Below are 24,140 nucleotides of genomic sequence, written 5' to 3'. Positions count from 1 at the left end.
GTAATACTGTACAAAACATTATAAGACAATTAGTCGAAAATCAATGTCACACAAAATCTTCTGTGAACTCCAGTAATATAATATACTACTAACTCCTATTTAAAACCCGGATTTACTTGGGGGGCTATTTTTTCTTTGGTATTTATTTAACCTTCATCTACATAGACCATTGTGATCTAGCAGTTCAATTATAATACAGTATGATTTTACAACGAGTGTAAGAACAATTAACATTTAGGTCTTAATATATGTATTATTTTACATACAGTATTTTAATACAGTATTTTTAACACTATTAGGCATTTCACACACGGAGGACATTTTTGCGATTTGTTCTCGTTTATATTAAGGGGATGCTATACTTAAACCTTAAATTACAAATTAAGCTGTTTTTTTCTATTTAGCAAAAAATAATTTTAGTCCAAAGAGATATTTAATGAATTTTCATTTTAAAAATGTGTTTTAATGGATATTATAATAAAAAAATTAATCTATATTATTGTATGTTCCGAAGTTATTCACTTATTGTATATAATATACATGTTTAGCATAAAGAAGTCATAAATAGTATTAAAAAAAAAAAAATAATCTACATTCGAAAGTTACCGACATTAATATTATTTACATAAATCTTTTTAATAACAATTGAAGCTCTTGTTAATGCATGGAATTTCTAAATTCTATTTGTTTTTATATTGTTGCCGAAATAAAAACAACGGTTGCGCATAGTGACAATAGTCTATTTACCCAGTTAGTGTGGTGGATAATAAAATCTGTTTTCGCTTTACAAACTATCGACCATCTACGTTTGGAACAAAACATCTCGATTTACATTTTATTTACATTTTATACTCTATAGTGTGTATAAAATATGTTTTTTTATAATAATGAATTTATTTAGTATTATGTCCGTGCATGCCGTTATTTTTGTTGCTTACTTGCGCACATTTGTCTTGACAAAACTTGAATTAATGTTTGCCGATGTACAAAACAGGTGAAAACAATTATAGTATACAATGATGAGTTACGTCTAACAAACGGCGTGACCAATATTTATAATCCTGTTACTCGACATGGAAACATAACCTAACCAATTTTAAGTTACACAAAAATACATGTATTCTTAAATAAGTATATAAATTTAAATGTGTTAATGCTTCCATGGATTAAATATATTTGATTTGATAATATTCGGATGTATCCATGTCTGATTTGTTGCTGACATTTCGGACTCATTGCAGAGTCAATCTACAGAGCGATAGTCACCATGCCATTGCCGCGACTATTATACTCAATATGATATAGTTAGTATATAATTTCCATAGTCTTAATTTTTCTCTTGATCGCGCAAATTAAAGGGTAATTTGACTGACAGCCGGAAACAAGCCCGCATCGCGTGTGAAATATTTATAATTGAAAAACGGTACTTAGATCAAACTGATAAAGCACAATTTCAATTTGTAATGAAATTTAAGGCAAGTGGCACGGAAATCCATTAAATTTAATTTCCGATAAAAAGTCATACTATCACTTTCTGATCCGTTCGGTTAGAGAGACAGCATTATGAGAGACAACTTAAGCACTAGCATGAAAACTTAGGTTTTAATATCTAAGTAGAAAGATGCGCCCCACGTTTTTCTAGTTCATCTGTCCTATTTGGTTATCAAGACCCCCGGAGGGTTATTTTATACTTTTTAAGGCGCATAAAAACGTTATTTTTTTAGATTAATTTTTTACTATTAACTTCTGAACTTGAATCAAATTCGCACAATGGGAAACCAACATCATTTTTTATTTTTACGAACTCTATGACGTTTGAGTACACTTTATTATTATTTATTAGTATTGTTATTATTATTATACTATAATTACACTCACCAGATGGTGACCGTAGCCACATAGTGAATCGAACGATTAAACGTTAAATGTTCAGTGTTCTTCGAACTCAATACAAGCGCATTGTTATCGCTTTAGATGATTCTTCCTTCTTGTGTTGGAAGAAAGAAGAAATGTATTTCTATTCAAGCGGGGAGGGTTGCTATGGCATTTTAGGGGTGGTGGGGAGAAGACAAGGTGACGACATAGTATTTTAATTCAGTTTTGAATTCCCAGACGGATTTTGTTGTGTCTTTATAATGAGAAGTATTGCTGCTGTTGTAATGTGGGTACTGGTAGAGGTAGATAAAAACAGTTTTCTTTTGAAAGAGTTACGTATGCGTCTGTGTGGACCACACGTGAGTTTATTTTCCTTCCTGCTGGGACGTCAAGTTCTACCGCCGAAACACAACAACAATACAATACAGAGTAATCAATTTGAATTAGATATATATTTCCTTTTATCTTAAAGGTTAAAATTGTTTTATATTTTTTCTTTTATAATTATATAGGTTAAAAATTTAAACATCAATAATAATTTTGGATGATCTTCTATAATTTTATAATAACACACAAATCAATAACATAGTAAAGTTAATGATGAAAATAATACAAAATAATATCTTCTCAGCTCCTGTTTTTAATTATAAATGAGGGTGATAAAAGTAGATTAAAAAATTAATCTAAAAATAACGTTTTTATGCGCCTTCAAAAGTATAAAATAACCCTCCGGGGGTCTTGATAACCAAATAGGACAGATGAACTAGAAAAACGTGGGGCGCATCTTTCTACTTAGATATTAAAACCTAAGCTTTCATGTTAATGCATTAAGTTGTCTCTCATAATGCTGTCTCTCTAACCGAACGGATCAGAAAGTGATAGTATGACTTTTTTTTGGGAATGAAATTTAATGGATTTCCGTGCCACTTGCCTTAAATTTTATTGCAAATTGAAAAGACTTAATTGCTGTTCTCTCCAAAGTTTGTTTTATGTAGGTTGCTTCATTTTTTTTGTTAACTACCTACTTGCTTAACATTTAAAGTAATGTGGTGCTCAATTTTACATGACATGTCATTAAGTATTATTTTATTTAGAAGAGAAAAGATGATTGTGCATGAGTTATGAGTTATTAATGAGAAGAGAATGTTATTATATACTCAGACGTGTGAAGTAGTAAAGATGCGCCCCACGTTTTTCTAGTTCATCTGTCCTATTTGGTTATCAAGACCCCCGGAGGGTTATTTTATACTTTTGAAGGCGCATAAAAACGTTATTTTTAGATTAATTTTTTAATCTACTTTAGTTTTTTTGTTCTTTTTCGTTTTCGTATGTACGTATCTATACATTTAAATGTACAATGTTATTGTAATCTAAAAAACTAGAATATTGCGTAAAACAAATCACTTAGTAATTATACTAATATACATAAACAATTAACGTCATACAAGAATTAATTCAAAAAATAACTTTCAGTAAATAGAAGTAATTTTCATTCGGTTGCATTATAATTGATCTGACTTAGTTCCCAAAAATTAATCATTTGAAATCGTTTAATTTATCGTCACATTAATTATTAATAATATATTATTTATAATAGGTAATATATTAAATATATGTTTTTAAAATAATAACAGTGTTCATAATTATTCTAAAACTGTGTGGGTTTAATGTATTAATACAATTAACATAGTCATCAAGTAAAGGCGACCAAGGATAAACGGCATAACAACAAAACGGATTTCTCACGCGAGTTGAGTTCGCGACAAACTGACGCCTAAGTCTAGCTTCTGACAATAAAACAAATCAATACATAGGGGTACGGGAAAACGTTTTTATTTTTTTGGAAATCATGCACGAAATGCTTGTAAACACTAATAAAAACTTAGGAAAGTCAATACAAAGTATATATTTACCTAACGCTACGTAGTAAGTATTTTCCTAATATATATATATATATATTTATACTTATATGTATATATAAGTAAATAATAAATGCACTAAGTTAATATTTATATGTGTTACCTATACACATAGGTAAGCTGGTAAGCACTAAACACACAAAACCCGCAAGTAAACCTATAGGAGACGCCAACTGTGCAAAATATAAGCCGACACACGTTTAGGTCTTTGACCTTACACAGGCTGAGTCACAGTAAAACAGTGCAGTACCATTCTCTCAAGAAAGTAATTTTCCCCGACCAAATATTTTCTTGACCTTTCCAACGTTAGACACAAATGCGAGTATACACCGAAAATCCGTGACTGTAATGGTTGGCTTGGATAGATTTATTTTGCTTTGAAAGCATTTTTAAAATTATAATTTGCAACGTATGTAAATGGTCTTTTTCTAGAACAATACGTGTAACAACATTTACAATATTTTTAACGATGATGAAGTGATAATTGGCAAAAAAATATATATACTATAAAACAAGCTATACAATATTATTAAGGCATATAAACATCGTTTATTATTATTTTTTTTTTTATTAGCATTTATTATTGAAATATTATAAATTATCAATATCATCATCATCATGTAGCTTAACGGGCCATCAAGGCCCAAACGCTGCCATCATGAGATGGTTTCTTGACGAATTCGCTTCCGGGACGGGTCGTCAATCCGTCGCCGGAGAGGGGGATGGCGGTTCCTTTTTACCGGACGATTGCTCGCCCAGCAAACGGAGCGCCTGTGACCGAGAGTCGAACCGGCGACAGTGAGCGCTAACACACTGCCGCCTTACCCACTCGGCCACTCCTCCTCCTAAATTATCAATATACATATTTTATATATGGATACTTTAGAGCACACATGTCTATTTTTTTTCAAAATCGTGATTTTGGTATCTCTGAATTCGTGATAAAAATCACAATAATAATTGAATGAACCCAAAATCACGACATTGAAAAAAAATGGACCTAGCACTTGTGTGCTCTAAGGTATCGATATCAGAATATTCTGATATTATCAAAACATCAGTCGGCTCTTCGGGCTGGTTTTAAAAGCTTAACTGGCCCGCGTATCTTAGGTCAGCGCTAAACTATTAATGTAGAAAGAATAAGTGTATGTTATGGGACAAAACACTACTTAATTTTTAAACGATTTTAATCTAAGACGGCAACCTCAATAAAATTAATTTCTAAGTATTAGTACAATAATTAACTAATAATAATATTAAAATAGGAAACTCGACTATTTTAAATAATGTCTATGTAATATTATTATCGTGTCGCATTTAGATAACGATTGTAGTTTGTACGTAATTAATTTCCTCTGCTGTCTTGTTATCCTAATTAACAGTACTTTACAGACCGAATCTCCATTTAGTGCACTTCAACTGAAAGTGAAATTTCATTTCTATTATGCAATTAAGAGAAAAACGAAATCATAATGTTTAGCCTACAATCACATAATTTAAATCAGATTGAGACGGAAAACTTTAAAAAGTTTTTCTAACTAAGTTATTCTATTGGTTATCTTTTTAGCTAATATATAATGCGTTAATTTTTTTGTAATTTATGTGTTATTAATAGAGTAATACTATTAGTTTATGCATTGTGTAACAATAAAGCTATCAAAAAACTTTACAACCGTTATATGAAAATTACCTACAATCCCTACACGGTGTAATTATGAATAGTTAACTATCTTATAATTCACAGAACTTTCAATACAATTAGATTACACTAATCTATTGTACTATGTAGTATATAAAATATCAATTTTTATTTTAATCAATCACAATAATGCATTGTTCTTAAGCTCTTGAGGCTATTTTCTCCCAAAAACAAAAAAAAGAGAAAATTCAACTAACCAATTTCTTAAAGCTGATTATGCCTAACACAAAGTTAAACTACATAGTACATTTGTTTTATAAACTTTGGCCTATATTTAAAAATGTCTTCACTCAAAAGTATTGCACATTCGTATTACGTTAATAGATAAGACATACAATAGATATACAAGACATACACACGTGACACAGTGTACAGTTATAATTTTTAAGCATTTCCGTAAGAGTAGACAATGTAAAACTAAGATTCATATTTTATTCTTATCAACTAGTTTTTAATTTAGACGTTGAGTCATATTTTAAAGTCATCAAATAGAAATGATCACAGCAAGATTCTTACGATATGATATAATGAGCAATTTTAAAAGAATAATAAATCCTTAGAGAACTCAATAACATAATAAAATATGAAAGACTTTCTAAGATACTGATATCATCATAAATTTTATTTTTCCAGAGAAACTCGATAAAATAAAGTAGCTTTACAATGTATGTTGTTAAACCATTTTTCGACAATATACACAAATGGCAAATCCATTTAATTCAATATACCATTAAGTTGAAAAATAAACATAAGCCATACATTTTTCTTAAAAATATAATATTATAATAGAGAAATAATTTCTGAAATATATATAAATTGGCAATAATATTAGTTACTCTTAAGAGCATAAACCTTTTTTTTTTGCTATAATAAAATATGCTGAGGTATAAAATCGAGAGATTCGTACAATGAAATTATTATTACTTTTTCGTGTGACAGACACTAACATACCTATTTAAATGTATTATGAATTATAATTCTTTGTAGTAATAAAAATACAAATTAAATGGATTATAAACTATTTTTATATGTGAATTATGGTAATTTCTATGATCGATGATAAATATATATATTAAACTCAAACTCGCATTCACCATTGTAGAACTAGCCGGAGGAATACCGTTCCTCTTTTGAAAACGTGCTTAAGCAACGGTCACAGTAATCCTGTATATGTTAATGTAATAGCCACCGAAATAAAAATAGCCTATCCTTTTCATCTTGAAGACATTAACCCGCTAGACTCCGAATAGGGTGATGGTAGTTATATTTCCACTCGTTGGAGCTAAACATATTAGTAACAACACCGAGAAAGTCCAATTCGTTTTGTAACAATAAATTATATTTTCTTATAACTGTTTACGATTACTATCAATGAGACAAATACATATATATAAGATTTTGGAATTTTACAACATTGTACCAACTTCAGCATCCTACGCCGAACTGTCTTCATGTCTTTGTAGGTATATAAGATGCGTTGGATCCAATGAAAATAAGAATACACAATTTATATTAGCTGCATTTTTTAGTTAAAATAATTTATTTTCACGATCATCGGTTTTACATCTTCCCATTGTTATTATCCTCTACTATTCTGGTGGGTACGACATAAGAATTTTTCGTAGTAGAAATATACGCGAATCGTGTCACGGACGTATTATCGTGTGTTACAATATTTTGTGACCAACTCGGGCGGTCAAAATAAAATAGCGTTACCAGACAATACGCATAGTGTTTCGACATGGGCGACGATTGTAGTGCTAAGGATAAAATGCAGCAACACGGGCTGACGGTGTAGAGTGCAGGTAATTAGTTTTGGTCGAGTTCGTCGGCGCGAAAGAAAAACCGTTGGCGCGCACTAGAGGACCTATAATTCCGGTGTGGCGTTATACTGCGCAGTATTCCTACCTGTGTAGTATATTATGTATGGTAGGTATATGATTTCTGTGTGTAAACTATACACGTAAGACCGACTAATACTGGCCACGAGCAGTTAAAACTATGATTTGTGTTTTCGCGGTTGAAAAATAATTATTATTGTTACGCTGCGCATCATAATATTACAATAACAGCAACAAAAACAACTCAACTTCATAATAAAGAGTAATGAGTGACCCAGTATAAATGTAATTTCAACCGAATGAATACGAATGGAAAACTAGATTATATTTTTATTTTAAAAAATTGAAAAAAAATAATGATAACGACTCTACCATAACAATACACTATGGGTGATACCGAAAGGGAAATGCTGCTAAATAAGCTGTAGCGCGGCACGATGTACATAGGACGGACCGGAATGAATATAGCAGTGTTCTAGGATATGATATGGACCGATGGACGTTATCGCGGGCAATGATTCCTAGTGCACTACGGATATCCGGACTGTCACACGACAGGTAGGTATAGCTTAGAGCACAGTCGTTAATACAGTACATCGTCATTATTGTAATGTACTGGAACAACGTGCTTAGAATTAAAATTTGAAAAAAAATAATTAACAATTCGGAATGTAAAACACAATATTATGCAAATCATGTAGTATAATGAATAACATCCAGAAAATGGTAGTATTTTAGAGTAAACAACGCAGAAACGTACAAATCGATATACCTGATTATTGAATATATATATTATTACTGGAATACTTATAAATAGTTCAGTAACATGAGATCCGATAAAAATATGTGTGATGTACAATAAATTCCATGTAATTCTATTTGTATAAAAAAATGTAAAGAACTCTCACCTTTTTTATTTGTAATAAATTATTAATCGTTAGGATCATCGTTAAATCATCGTTTTTCGTGGAACAAAATTAATCCATTTTAACACGGTTTTTACTCTTTTCCTCGATTATACCTTTCAAAGGTATACCGTACAATGTACATACGGTCAAACTTCTTACCAATACCGATTTATCATTTACAACATCACAAGATACTAATACAAAAATAAGCCAAATCAAAAAAATCGAACTAAAGTGCATATTATTTCCAAATATATTGAACGCCTAACTTTTTTTAATAAAATTATTTTTTAAAAGCACAAGACTTTTCATACCACAAAGTAGATTGTAAAATTGTCAACCAGATTATTTGATATTTAATAGACAAAATTATCTCAAATTTTTAAACATTTAATCCGTAAGCACATTCATAATATACGAATAAAATATATTATTTAAAATATATATATATATATATTTTTTTTTTTGTGTCCATTTCTTTACAATTTGTACTCGTGTAGAAATAAGAGCGCTCATCGCACATTATCGTTTTTCAACGAACACTCCTACACACTCACATAGCCATACCGCCATTACGTAATGTAAGTCATTCATGACGTTTCTTTATTCTTTATTATACAGCCATATAGTATAATAAATATTACATTATAACAAAATACCTAAGTAAAACACATGTGATACGTTAATCTTGGTCATCCAGTAGATGCATGCAAGTTGAATACAAGTATAATACTGGTAACATCGTTATTTATTTATTTATTTATTTAAATTAGTTATAAATCCATTAGAACCATACGGCTGAATAGAAAACTAAAAAGTCCTTTCTTTCATCATGCATTGATAATAATATACTTTTAATATAATGGTAGGGTATCATGTATTTAATTATCTATTTGAAGCAATACAATAAAAATACTATATTGTTCATTGTAAAAAAATTTGTGGCTTGGGTCTAAAAAAATGACATTTTTGAGGACAATTAAATAATTTATGAAGAGTTTGGTAAGAGTTAACATAGAGCACAATGAAAAATGAAAACTTGAAAGTCCATTTGCCAATGTTACAAAAAGTGAGATAAGCCCTTTTAGACCCAAGTCACAGAGCTAATAAACATAGGTACAACGAATTTCGCCCTTTAAACAAAACATTTTAATTGGAACTAGGAAAGTATTGTTAGCACACTGATAATTATAATGAAATTAGGCATCAATAGAATCAGACGCATCTAACGCTCGTTAACACTAATCAACTTAAAAACTAAAGTAAACTTTTTTTTATGACGACCTTAAATACCTATACTTAGGTAAAAAAACAAGTTTTAAAGTTAGAATTTATATTTTGCATCAATTGTAGTTCTAAGACAACTGTTTTATTATTAAAAAGAAAGTCAAAGGCGTATTCTCCTTAGGATGTAACATTATCACCTCGAGGCGGAAATTAGATGAACGCAGACACGTACTTACTTATTTTCATTAAATCAGCAAGAGCACAAATTTAAATTACGAACTTTGTACGGCGACAGTAGTAATTAGTTATTAGATTTTACCTTAAAAAAAAATTATAACATTTTTACTTACAGATTTAATGTCACATTCGCAGCGGTAGATTTTCGTTTGTGTTTCAAAATGATCTTCAAAAACTGTAAATTAAAATGTTAAATATGAAAATAAAAAACGTCTTACTTTTATATTTTAATATATTAAATAAACTTTACTAAGTTATCCTAAATATATATTTATCATGAAAATAAACTAACAATACATAATATTTTTTTTTCATAATATTTATTCATTCATAATAAACAATTCGTGGTACACCATTCATCTTCAGTCAACATGTTAACGATTGGGTACTAAACATACACGCAAAAAGCTTAAGTTAATTCAGCTAATTATTTAACACTAGTCACAAGCCGTTTATTGTAAAGTGTTTAAAAATCAATCCACAAACAAACCTCCCACTTAAACAGATTGTCTTGTCTGCCAATTAGTAATAATTTTACTATACTAGGTTTTCCTAAAATATTAGTGTTTAAAGGTTATTGGACCACTCTCTAGTCAAGATTTCAAAGAATTAATTATAAGTGCATAAAAGTAAAAACACATTTTTTTGTATAACACTTTTTGGTCGCTATCAATGTAAAATAATGACTAATATATAAATAGTAATGATACTGTCGTAAAAGAAAATGTTTTTAAACAAAACAAAACAGACATTAAAGACTCAAACAGATCAAAGAAGCTAAATAAGGATATTAGATATAGAAGTTTTAATAATTCCGTTTGTATAATGTTGTGTAAGGTCATTAAACCAAACAATTTTTTTTTAAAGTTAAAAAATAAATAAATACGTGCAATTTAATAACCACAAAAGATTGACTACATGGTGGCTGACATCACTTATATACACTTTACATAAGATATGGTACCATTATCACGAAAAGTTCCTATTTATTAAATATATCAACAGTGAAACGTTGATGGCGGCGCAGCTTTCATTGGACTCTTAACGACAAAATCAATAAAGCTCTAGGGCGCGGCAAGGTCACTGTTTACGTATGCCTCCTCCGCTCACGCCAAAACCGTTTCCCCTTTACCACCCCTTTAATTGCTTCCTCGTGGTTCTTTGTCATCAAATGATTAATGACAATTTTGTGGGGATCGCGCGACATTTTTTTTTAAGTCAAGCGAATTTCAAAAATAAAAATTAAAGAAAAGCTTTTTTCGTTTTACATTAGAAATATTTTGCCATTTGTAATTTTATGTTGAATAGTAAAACGATAAGATATTTAAAAAACAAATTTTTTTCTATTTTTCGTTAATAGAGTTTGCGACTGTGATAAAATTGAGCGTAAATAGACACTTGGTACTTCCAACATCTTGTATTCCCATGAAGTTTGATTTCCATTATAAAAATATTTTTGAATCCCTTATCATCTCTTCTGAGGTTTGTAGTATCGGCGTTAAGCTGTTATTATTTTACAATATTTTAGAAAAGTTTTAAACACATTTCTTACAGAAACTATTTTAAAATGAAAAAATAATGATAAGAAAACATAGTCAATCAACAATTACAGAAGAGATGATAAAGAATGCAAATATTTTTTCAGAATGGAAATCGGACTTCATGGAAACACAGGATGATGGAAATGCCAAGGGTCTATTTTGTTCAATAACAGAGCCTCTATGGGTTATATTATAATTGAAAAATTATAGAAGAAAACAAATTTATATAAAAATAGACCTATCTTTCCCGTGTTAATAGGTATGTTTACAAACTTAAGCATAAATGTTAAGTTTTAGTGAAAAGTCGCCTATACAATGGTCCTTAATAAATCACAGTCGCAAGGGCCATTAAATGAAATTAGATACCTACTATAGTAATAACAGATTTAAATCGTAAGTGAAACGCATTCATTAAATGACAAAAGTTCGAATGATTTCTATGCCCCCTGGATAATATTTTATTATATTTAGAATATAATCAGTATTGTCAAATATATTGTCAAAATTAAAATTACAAGTTTAGTACACTTTGCCAAACATTTTATGACTTTTTGAAACTGCCTAATTAAGTAAATTCAAAATTATGTATGAAAAAAATATAAAATATAAAAAATAGTATTTTTGCCGAGGATTTACATTAACCTCGTTACAAAAGATTACCAAGTCCGTCACTCACGTTGTACGTGAACCACAAAAACTTAGTTGTTGCTTAGAATAGTACCATCAAAGATTGAGAAAAATTTAGGTCACCAATGTTTTATACAATTTTTCCTGAATTACATTGGTAAATCACTCAATTAATTATCAACCTAGGGGTAAAATCGATAATAATTACATTAAAAAATAAATTAAAAAGTATAAATAATTAAATAATTGTAGGCGTCGATATATCATATAAGTAACGGATGCTCGAAACTATTTGGTAACTCTCGACTGATACTTGATATTATGTTAAAAGCAGTTTCGCCAAAAAAAATAGGATAATTATTTTTAAAAAGGCCACCACGCAATTGCAGTTATCCGTAAAAACATAGAATAGTAGATATTTTGTAATCATCACTTTACAATAGTAACATATAAACAAGCTTTTGACACAAATAGAAAGATTACACTAATAATAACTTAAAAATGTGTTCGTAAAGCGTCTCTTAATGACTGCTCTACTAAGTTTAGGCAAAATGGCGCCACTGTATGAGATAATTTTTGAGCTTGAATTTGTATTGTTTTATTGGTTTTCGTAGTGTGTTGCTTTGACATAATTTATGAAATATCGGATTAAGTCTTGTCCATTGTAATCAAGTTAACTTGATTATTAAAACCATAATAATTGTACGGCTCGTTTGTCAGCCCAAAGATAATCAGTAGATTAATTTTAACGACAGCGCATTTACCGGCAATGCACTTGCAATTTTGGAATTACGTTTGTGCAAAAATAGTAAAACCGGAGACGACCAGAAGAACAAGTAGGCGGAAGCCGGAGTAATCGTCGTGAGAAACCGACTGGAGGCGAATGCAATCATGTGTAAAAGAACTCTTGACCTGTTATTCCAAAACAATCATCGACCATCGTGATCCACAAGCGATAAAAACAAACATGGCAGCTGCAAACCAAGACAAGGAGACGATAGTCAAGTGTAAAGTGTGTATATAGTGTATAGCTTTAGCCTTTACCTATAATATTATAGTGTGTTTCCGTTGATAAGGAATTTTAACACGAGCGTGAAAATATTCATGGTACAAAAACTGGTAAAGCGACCAAATGGCTGTTAACCAAAAATATATAATAAGACGAAGTGGGGTCAATTAGCATATTGATCGATGTGCTTGATCGGCTATAGATGTAACCAGCATTATTGTTATTTTTAAAAAAATACTAACGTCGCTTCTCACGGTGTTTAATTATGTACACTTAATGCACAATAAAAAAAACTGCATAATATTTTTTTAACTGACTTCCAGAGAAACCTTATATTACGGTCCTCCGACCCCCCCCCCCCCCCCGACTAACTAAATATATTTTTTACATAGTTTATTACTCATTTTCTGTTACAAAATCTATTTGTCATGGCCGATTTTCTCAATTTTCTTTATTAATGCTGAATTTTTACTTTATGGACGAGACTACTAAACCGAATTTTTCAGAGCTCATATCGCAACATTAGCTGTTGTAACTAGTTCTTACTCTCACAAAGGGCATACTTATTCGATTTATTTATTGAATTGTTAGGCATAATTTGATTAATTGAAAGCTAAAAATTGAACTTAACTTGCTTTATTATGTGTCTGTAATATTTTAAGTATTTTTTTTTTTACGCTGAATAGAGATTAAGTATATTTTATACTATTATTACTACTATATTATTGTTATTGCTGAATTTATTGACTCTTTTAACTATAACATAATTATTTCTTTTATAAATAAATTTTATCCACTAAAATAATTGTTGTTTAATGTATCATATAAACTATTAAAATACGCATTTATTCAAATTTGACATTAGTTAATCGCTGAGTAACTCAAAAATGATTATTTGCAAACACGAACGTTTTTTATACAATGATGGCATAATAATAGGGTCAACAGTTTTTTTTATAAAAAAAAACACAAATATGTTATGTAATAACTAGTAATACATAAATAAGATACAACCTCCCTGTACACACTGCATTTAATACTTATGTGTTTAGTATTGATGACACTCGCTGTAACCTTTCCCAAGTGCCAACACTGACCGAATTTAATTGAAGGGTGTAAAGTCAGCGTATCCACCTACCTAATATGATTAACATTTGAAATAACTACCTACTGGTGAGACATTTTTATAAAACATAACGTTGCAAACCCATTTCATAGTAATGTATTTTTGTTCCCTAATAATATACTGTATTTACATACCTAAGAACTACATAACATATGTGTATATTATCATTTAAGCCATATTATAATTAAGAAGTATACGTCTCATAATCATCATAATAAATAAATTATATTATATTAAAATAATACAATTATTTTGGAGCTTAAATGCTAAGGGGTAGTCACATGAAAGTCTCATTAAAATACAATGCATTGTTTGCAATAGTATATTATGGCATGCAATGTCATTGTAAATTAATACCTACATTCGTAATTTATACAATGTTTCCATTTATTTTCTACTAACCAATATCAAAAATTGAGATAGGGTAATTTAGTAACATTGAATTGAATACCCGTTAATATAAATTAGTATTGGGTATTCATTCATTCCCTTAAACATCCTAATCGCTATTTTAGCCATTTAAAAATCATATAAATGCTGTACATAATTAAATATATAAACACGTTTTCAAGTAAAATGTAAAAAAAATACAAAACCAATAATGAATGGATTTAAAATCCGAAGGTAATTGATCAAGTCGAAGCATTTTTTAGAAAATGTTTTTCAAAAAAATTTTACTTAGATACAGAGTCTTATATTGTATTAGTATATAATATTTATAAGATGGCTATTTTAGCCATTTAATAATAAAGTCAAAAATAGTATTTTATAATGATATTCTAATACTATAGGTACTGATATAATATAATATGTTTTATTAGTATTATGTATTATTGCACTACTATGCATATCTGAGCTATGCCCGTAAATTATTAAATAAATAATACAATAAGGTAGTCTACATTTTTAATTTGTATTATTTATTATAATTAATTTAAACCCACGACATAAAAAAAGTGTAAAGTAAAAACAAATTAGGTAGGTATTGTTAGTTTTTAGTAGGGTAGAATTTTAGTGTAATAAACCATCTACGCATATATTTTTCTTAAAGCATAATGGTATGTATGATAATTATTTGGAAAATGTACTATATAGTTTGTCGATCAGAAGTTTTTATTAATAACATGTTTAAATTATCTGCCTATACAGTGTAGTCACTGTTTATAATTAAATAATAAGCAATCAGTGGTACTTTTATATTACCCTTATTAATTATAGCACGGTTTTATTAACTTCTATTTTAATCAGAACTCAAATAAAAAAAACAAATTTAGGCATTACTTCATAATCATTAAAAACAAACGTATGATAATTTGTTTTACTTTTTTGTTTTGACAAACATTTCAACCTTAAAAAAATAAAAGGGAAAAATCTTCTAGTCAAATAGCAAAATTTACAGATTATCCTTCGAAAAATACTAACAAAATTATTTAGTTAATTCATTATTTTAACTGCCTTATTCTCACTTCGAATGATTAACTGGCTAGTAGGAAATGTGTAAAATATAAAACAAAAACAACTATCGTGTGTCAATAAAAAAAGTACGAATACTAGACTCGTCTTCAGAATCCTCGCATACGTGTTTTTATATACTGTCTAGACAAAATGTAGGGTACATCAAGTACATTAAGCCCCTTCGTTAAAATAACATCTGGACATTACACTTTGCTACCGTTTCCATGGTGAAGTCCGATAACCATCGAATTTAAAATAGGGACAGTGACTGTATACATACATACATACAATTATATTGTAAAATATTAATTATTACTAGGCATTATTCAATAATAATTTTACTATTATGTAAATTATACTATACACTAAACATATTATTGAATTATTAATTTTTGTTAGTTAAAAATAAATAATTAATTATTAAAAATCAAGCGCCTAAAAGAAACTTATTATCTAAACACCAAGATAAAATATGGAATTTGTTTAATATTTTATTAGTTTATTCTTTTGATTAGACTAAAATATTATGTTTCACGTTACATATTGGTATAATTTATAATTTTGTATTATTTCCCACAAAACGTTTTTTTAATTATTTTATACGTTTTATTGTACTTTACTTTATCGTTTCTGATTTCACTTCCGAAACATTCGGGAAACATTTCACATCAAATTCTGTCATAATTTTTAAACACATAATGGTTTTTTTGTTCTATGGTAGAATGTACCGACTACCGAAAATATATAAATTCAGTATAAAAATTAAAATACAAGAAAACAGTATAGTAACTTGAAGTATTTAGGTAAAACAATCTATTCTATAATAGGAGCTGTCAATTGGGCTATATTTCGGTGTAACTAAAAGTAAAACAATACTTCCTATTAAATAATTAGTCTAGATATTTTAAGGTCTGTTCCTAAATAAATAAGTATATCTCGACTGAAAACAACGAGCGTGCGTACTGTGGATTGTTTTCGGCAAGTCCATGGTCGCCTCCGCTGCATTTCTCTCACGTCAAAATAATAAAAAACGCATTTCGCCTAATGTATTTACACGGCGAGATAACCTGTTTGTCTGCCGCCTACCCATCGTCTGTCCGCACGGGAACCAAGCACATAAACTATTATTGTAGTATACATGAGCAAGCACCTCAGATTTCGGATGAGAACAAAATAATACAGTTTGTTAAGAGCTAACGTTTTTAACATTTAGAGATGACCTAAAAAAAATTCGATAGAAGGAAGAAAAAATTGTTTTAACGACTCATATGGGGTCAGACATTACAGACTTGCCGCTTGGACATCGAATAATTTGTTTTTAATGCGTTCAAGAGTTATAGCATAAAGGATGAATCGGGTCAAGGAAGCCTTTTACATAAATTCCTGACCAATAATAACTAAAACGGTGTTAATGAAACGCGTGCAGTCCAAACAAAATGTAAACCGACTAAATTATTATCTTATCGGTCGACATCACGGAAACAATCCAGTTCGTTCGAACAAAAACATATGCATAAATCAATACACCGGTCGTTGTTTTATACGGTTTTAGCCAATAATACCATCAAACAGTACATAACATTCACTAACCATGACAATTCTCCGGATACAAAAGCATGTATATCAAACAATACTCCAAACACGCATAAAAACAATTGGTTAGGATTTATGCATATTAGACTAAAAATTATTGTTAAAAAAATTTAACGAAATTATTTTGAAGTAAAATTGATTGGAATATAAATTTAACATAAAAACAGACAATATTTATACCTATTAGCTTTTATATTATACAACATTATACGTAGTGTTATTGTTTTAACTCAAAACAATTATAATTAATTATACTTAAAAAATAAACTATTAAGTCGTCACACCTTATTCTTGAAGTTAATGTTTAATTACATAATGTGTGTATAACATTATACCAATAATACGGGCCCGTTTTTACCATATTAGGTATTATATCATGTAAAAACGATATTAACGCTGTCGGCTGATGGTTGCATGTTTAAAATGTAAACTCATATTTTTTTTTAATACTAGGCACTAACCCCATCAGTAAAATGAGAATTAGACAAAAAATGAAACATTGTTTTTTGGTTGATTTGTAATTGTGTCATTTACAAAAGTATAACAAAAATGTTTAATAGTATACAACGTAAATATATAAATACACTCTAGTTTAATAATGTATTCATTATATCGAACTCATTAAATTACCATTTTGTCTATAAAATCAATCATATGTAACTTTTAACTATGAAAATGTGTACATTTCTATAAATCGAAGTTAACAACAGTATCATTAATATAAAAATACCACAACAAAAAATAATGTGGTCACTAACTGACCGACATTTTAGTGTGATATCCGTAATATGGCAAATAACACATTGCTAATAAGTATACTAAAACGACAACCACGTTGTCAAAATGCAATATATGTGTCGAAAATCCATTCATCTTCATATAATGGCACAACTTCAAAAATCTACTTATAAGTTATTACTTATTACCAAGAAGTTGTAATAAAAAAAATCTTTCTCGTTTCATTTGACAAAGCAACGTAGCATCTCAAACGATCAACACTTTCGATAAACGTTTTAACATATCTGCACATTTTTTTATTGTCATTAATTGTAATTGTATTATTTTTTTGCATTATTATTGTATTTGAATTTAAATTATACTCCTTATTATTGTCGATCCAACATGTTTTAATATTTAAACAAATTTGCTTAAGCCCCTTAACTCGATTAATACCTTAAATGTATTTCTCTCCTTTCTGTCATTGGCTCATTACGTATACAACAATTTTACCTTTACTACTCTACCTCATCATTTTTAATGATTACAATTTAACTACATTTTTTCTTCATAAGTTTATCAATTATATGTAATATTCGAACCACAATTATTGAAAACAAATGTACTATAAAGCAATATCAGTTTTTCCCGATTATTGTAAGGACCGGAAAAATCGACGATATCTCTATAAATCCGGTACATCGTATCGTCTTGCCCGCTTTATAATTTTTAGTCAAATGATACACAAATATAATAATATTATTACCTGTTATAAATTTGACCAAGGTAATTGGACAATTTCCTAGCGAACTATGACACGATCGTGAATAATTGATTTATACGGATTGAACATTAAAATAAAATAAAAAAAGGAACGTTTGTTTCTGCATCGAACCGTTAGTTTCACCGTTTGCACGGGACCATAACTTCTACGTTTGGAATATAAAATTAACCTGAAAAACTTCATCAGCATAACCACTCTGGAAAGAACATCTATGAAATTGATTAATTTTTCATGTTGTCCTAAAAGAGAGTACAGTGTACACACAAAAAAAATTGCAGCAGAGTGCAATTATTAATACTATAATGGTAACAAATAAAAATATGATGTCCGGATAGAAACATTGGTATTTGTAGTAAATATCAAAACGCTACCCTTACGTTAGAATGTGGGACCGACTATAAACCATTTAAAAGGTTTAACTTTAAAAGGGTCGGAGATAACATGACCGTATCGTTACATTTAAATAGCCACAAGACTATTAGAAGCAATAGCGTTCCGTGTTTGTATTTTCATAACATACAAAGTAGACATTGTCACAAGTATACACATATATAAGTAAAATAACGGGTTGATATTGTCAGTTGGGTGTAAACGGGACGGAAGGACTTCCTCCAATCGTGGTCCATCAATTTTAGAACGTGTTCTATTTTATTGTAAAATTGACAAAATGGCTTTGTGGTACATTTTTTTTTAAACGCAGTTTGCATACATTAATCTCGGTGGGAACTTAAAACACCCTTCATCGCGTGACCGCCATCTGTACATATTATATACTATGTACTATCAATGAAGCCGATTAACGAGCAAAGGGTTAAAAGTCCTGTATTGAAAGAATGACAATGAGTATCACAATACCCGTGAATTCGATTTACATATTATTATAATTAATATTCAAACAATTTTCAGACTTAAACAGCTGGAACTAAACGTAATCCTCATGAATAAAACTTTTAGACGTAACACTACTCACAATTCTACATTGAATTCGAGAAAAATTGAACAATTAAAAACATTTCTTTTTTCGTATTCTTATCGCGAAAATATAAACTTTTAAACTTACTTCTCGTTGATAACGTATAACAAAACATATATACAAATAACTGTAAAATAAGCACAGTGTCAACTTTTGATTCATAAATCATAAGTCACAAATAATTTATGCTCGTTGGTTTATTTGTTCTCGACATAAACACCACAGCGATTTAGTAAAAAATATTCAAAAACGTAACGCTAATAAGTTATAAGCTTAAAAAGCCATCATTGTTTTTTACGAAAGCGTACATAATTAAAGTAATAAACATTGTGACATTGCTAATAAATAACTGATAAGCAGATCCTTCTAAAGCGCCTCCATTCAAAACATCAAGTTGTTTATATCAAATAACAAGAGTCTATTTTATCATTCATAGTTATTTATTGTTCTTGAACATTAGATTAGTTGATTAACTCGTATTTTAATTTAAAAATATACATTAAAAAAGAACATTTTATTAGATAAAATGTAGGCCTGAGTTTTGCATATGTAATAGTCAATAGATGATGTCAAAAATAGGATGTCCAATTTTTAAACAAAACAATGTGTATTACGTAGGCAATGTATAAATGCTATTGTAGTTTTTTTCTATTGATCGAGTTTTTTTAAATAAATATTTTTTGATCGTGATTTTTGAATAACTAACCGCATTTTAAACTTGAGTACAATTAAAAAATTGTTTTATTATAACAGTTAAAAACCCTAGTGGTAACCTTAAAACTGACACCAAAGTATACCACCTGGCACCTGCCTATATTTAAAATAGTAAAAGATATTAACCAGCGGACTAAAAAAAATGCCTAGGTACATCATATAAAATACAATTTACAAATGAAGCGTAAGTACATTAAAAATGAAAATTGTTCTATTAGACAATAAAACAATTTATTATCACTCAACATAAAAGTCCTTCTTTTTAGTATAGCATATAAATAACTATTCAAATTAGTCAAATTATAATAAAGGGAAATTTTAATGCAAGTGGTTCTAAAGAGCTTTTCCCAGAACTCATATTTTTTAACTATTGGGATCTTGATAGTTCAATAAATTGTATGTTCTCTATTATTTAATATACCGGATTTATAGCTTGCTGAATAAAAATATCTAATGTAAAACTATATATTTTATGTAATTATTATATTATTGTCATATGGTGCCTACAATTTTTTAAGATACATACCTATTACAATAATAAAATATTAAATATCATAGGTACTACCTATCTCTAACTAATTGGACTAAATAAAACATTTTCTGATTTATATAATAATTAATGTAAAATAATAATTAATCTTGAAGGCAACTAATTCTGTTATTGAATGCATAATAATTACCTCGAAAGTCGAACACAAAATAATAAAAGCTTTGGTTTTCTAGAGTCAAAACTATAAGCACAGTTTAAGGGCTAGGGTTACTTAACATGCTTAATACATGCCCAATACCTTACATTGTATAATGTGAAGAAACTTAAAATTGTTTATTGTCAATGTCCACCTTACTTTTTCAAAACTAAATTGCTCCCCTGGGTCAAGACATTCCAAAAATTACATTTAAGGTAGGTATTTCCATTAAATGTAAAAATAAAGTTTTTTGTTTCAATAATACAATTTTATATTACTCCAAATCGTATCAATGGTTTTTTATTTCCTCAGAAAATTAGGAAAGTGTTAATAGTACCTATATATTATATCTAATATTGTTAAAGTATTACACATTTGGCTAATGATAAACGAACTCACTTTTTTTCGAGTTTGGACGTCTAGTCAAATATTATTTCGATAATAATTTAATTTGATGGGAAAAACTTATGTTCAGCAAAAATTAAATAAAAATTCGATTTAACGAACACGTTTGCGATTGGATGTTCGGTCGCGAAACTACACGCACACCAGCAACCGGTAAAGACGTTGAGAAACGACTGGTATGGAAGGCCTGCCGCCTGGAAGCAAAACATTGTGAGCTTCGAGAGATCGAGCCTTAATTATTGTCGTTACCGAAATCCGGACCAGCAAGCCGGCGCAGTGGTGCCAACTGACGAGCGACGATCGTCGGCCACTGATGACGCATGGCCGTGACGTTCGACGACGTCATAATAGAGTTAGAGGAAACTAGCGAGCTACGAGACACAACGATAAAGGATCAGCTGCTGCTGATATCGTGATTCAGCACTATTATGATAACTGGTCGTACACAAATAACAGGATAATACGAATAAAGCAAAAAGCGAATTTTATTTTATTTCTTCTACAGACCCGGAAGTAGTAAGTTGACTACCACGTCAAAGTTGTTAAAGAGAACGTAAATAATTCTAGAAAACGATGGAATTTCCAAATTTGGGACAACACTGCTCAAAGGAGTCTTGCAAACGTTTAGGTAAGTCAGTTTTGAGTACTTAGTAGTGTTTTGAACGATTTAGTTTTTCCTTTGTTGTATCATGTATGTATTCTGACAAAGAATAATATTATGTTAGTAAGCTGACAATTCATGTTCACATTCATTCTTAATGCAAACGTTTAGACTTTAATAATTGTTATGTGTGCATTGTCTATATTTTATTGATTTTTTTAGTCTAAACATATTGAATTTTAGGATGGGGTTGAGATGGGTGCTCAAATTCTATGAACAGGAGAACAATAACTGACACATTATCACTTATTTAAAAAACAAGTTAAGATTGAAATATTTTACTACCTATAATATTTTCTGAAAACTATTTTTAGTATCTTATATATACTATCTTTTATGATGTGTAATCAAATTTGCCAACTCATACTTTTTTGGCATCACTTTATCTATCATGACTATGTAAAAAAAACCTGTTATAACCGGTTATAATTTTATTAAGTATTTTAGAAAATCAATTAAGTTAGGTTTATAATATTTTAAATATAATAAGTAATAAAAATTGAGTTAAAACCATTAAATTATTTATATGCTTAAATGTTTGTATTTTTCCCCAGATTTCCTACCTGTAAAATGTGATGCGTGCACAAATATTTTTTGGTAACTAATATTTGAATATCCCACCAAGAAAATATTTTTACTATCAAATTATTACATTTATTTCCAAAATTATTGTTTAGTTCTGATCATATGAGCTATAGTAGCCACCAATGTGAGTCAGCTTACAAGAAAAATGTCCAAGTGCCTGTATGTCCTTTATGCAGCAAGCCAGTACCAACACCTCGAGGACAGGAACCTGATTACACAGTAGGCCAACATATCGACAACGATTGTCGAGTGGCTGAGGGTAAAAAGGTACTTAGACCTGAAAATTGAAATTTGAGACGTATATTAATTTTATGTAATTATCTTATAGGTATTTACCAACCATTGTACTGTTGCAAAATGTCGTGGTAAGGAAGCAGTGCCTGTAGTATGCAGCGAATGCCGCCAAAATTATTGTTTTAAACATCGTCACCCTTCGGATCACAGTTGTAATGGGAATGCTAGAACAACTCAAAGAAGAGCAGAATCGAAAAATCGTTTTGGTTCTAACGGTATTGTAAAAAAACCATTTACAGCAACTTCTATACAGGGAACTATGGTAAATAGTAAATTATTTAATTATAATACTCTTGATTGTTAAAATTAACCATATTGTATGGTGATTTTCAGAGTGAAGATGAAGCGTTAGCTAGAGCACTTGCTGAATCTGAACGGTTAACTCCAAGGAATGTTACTAACCCAGAACAAAGATGTTCAGTTTCATGATTATAAACTATGCTGTTATTAAACGATCTATGCTCAATAGTGATAACATTTAGAGTTAAGCTCAATATACATTTATTTTATCTTGTTATTGAATTTTTAAATATTTAAACGTACATTCCAATCAGTCTTATTAGGTTATATTTGTATAATTGATTTAAATGCCTAATTGTTTTGTAAGAAAACTTATCTAAAATAATAAAAATAATTAAAAACAACAAATTTTATAATTAAAATAAATTTATTTAATAAAATATGTAATGCCCGTTCTTTGAAAAAACAATTTTTTTCTGTTTAATTATTTTATAAGATTTGTTTTGTATTTTTTTCCATAAAAATGTATTATGTCTAACATAATATTGTTTTATAGAAAACCTTTTTATTTATTTTATCAGTTACAATAGTAATATGTTTACTCAAATAATTACCACTGAGCATACTTTTATAAATAGCTTATTAAATTTAAATATTGGTACTTTTTGGTTAACAGGAGTACTATTGCTATGCACATCTCTCAGTAGTTAGTGTTACAAATTATCCGATTACAAAATATTTAAATACTCTTGTTGTTTTAAAATACTTCTATTATCAAGTATTTTAAATAACAATTTTTGGTGCTGAATACATATTGTAACAAATATTAAAAAAATATATGTTATCAATTTTTTTTTCTTCTGTTCTAAGGTTTTATATGAAGAAACTATTATTAACGTTTTGTTAGGTTTTTGGGTTTTTTTAAATTACAAAATTGGCAACCCCTAGTTTTTTAAGTTTTATTACAAAATCTAGAACACACTTCTAATGTATATACTTTGCTAAAAATTAAAAATATGTATAT

At 29.1% G+C, this 24,140-nt stretch overlaps 2 protein-coding genes across 6 annotated transcripts in view; one reads left to right on the top strand and one right to left on the bottom strand.

The window, feature by feature from the left end:
• Positions 1-21,539, bottom strand: part of LOC126833465 (uncharacterized) — a 43,058-nt gene extending 21,519 nt beyond the window's left edge. For 2 of the 3 annotated variants that reach the window (XM_050564820.1, XM_050564819.1), the window contains exons 1-2: positions 21,331-21,539; positions 9,820-9,881 (exon numbers count right to left, since the gene is read on the bottom strand). The gene's annotated coding sequence lies outside the window, so the exon portion shown is untranslated. The remainder of the gene's footprint in view (positions 1-9,819; positions 9,882-21,330) is intronic. The other variant, XM_050564821.1, reaches the window with a different exon arrangement.
• A 207-nt stretch (positions 21,540-21,746) lies between these two features.
• Positions 21,747-23,560, top strand: LOC126833466 (AN1-type zinc finger protein 2A-like). 3 transcript variants are annotated; one of them, XM_050564826.1, is made up of 6 exons: positions 21,747-21,964; positions 22,181-22,258; positions 22,552-22,594; positions 22,675-22,849; positions 22,911-23,138; positions 23,210-23,558. In XM_050564826.1, exons 4-6 carry the CDS (start codon positions 22,685-22,687, stop codon positions 23,303-23,305), a joined length of 489 nt encoding a protein of 162 aa, XP_050420783.1. In that variant the 5' UTR covers positions 21,747-21,964; positions 22,181-22,258; positions 22,552-22,594; positions 22,675-22,684; the 3' UTR covers positions 23,306-23,558. The 3 variants fall into 3 exon arrangements, with proteins under 3 accessions (XP_050420783.1, XP_050420782.1, XP_050420784.1); XM_050564825.1 differs by lacking the exon at positions 22,181-22,258 and having other exon boundaries at positions 23,210-23,557; XM_050564827.1 differs by lacking the exons at positions 22,181-22,258; positions 22,552-22,594 and having other exon boundaries at positions 23,210-23,560.
• The last annotated feature ends 580 nt before the right edge of the window (positions 23,561-24,140 follow it).

Source organism: Adelges cooleyi, unplaced genomic scaffold (genome assembly GCF_023614345.1).
Source record: "Adelges cooleyi isolate 19-005CV unplaced genomic scaffold, UGA_ACOO_1.1 ACOO_flye_CR_arks_rails_tigmint_CR_PRNA_2, whole genome shotgun sequence".
Classification (NCBI taxonomy): Eukaryota; Metazoa; Arthropoda; class Insecta; order Hemiptera; family Adelgidae; genus Adelges; species Adelges cooleyi.
Note: the sequence above shows the minus strand (reverse complement) of the source record. Positions and strands in the feature narration are given on the sequence as shown.

Coding starts and splice junctions, on each gene's coding strand:
- LOC126833466 (XM_050564825.1), top strand. CDS start 21,910: ATGGAATTTCCAAATTTGGGACAACACTGCTCAAAGGAGTCTTGCAAA. Junction 21,965..22,551: donor GGAGTCTTGCAAACGTTTAG/GTAAGTCAGTTT, acceptor ATTTTTCCCCAG/ATTTCCTACCTGTAAAATGT. Junction 23,139..23,209: donor CTTCTATACAGGGAACTATG/GTAAATAGTAAA, acceptor GGTGATTTTCAG/AGTGAAGATGAAGCGTTAGC.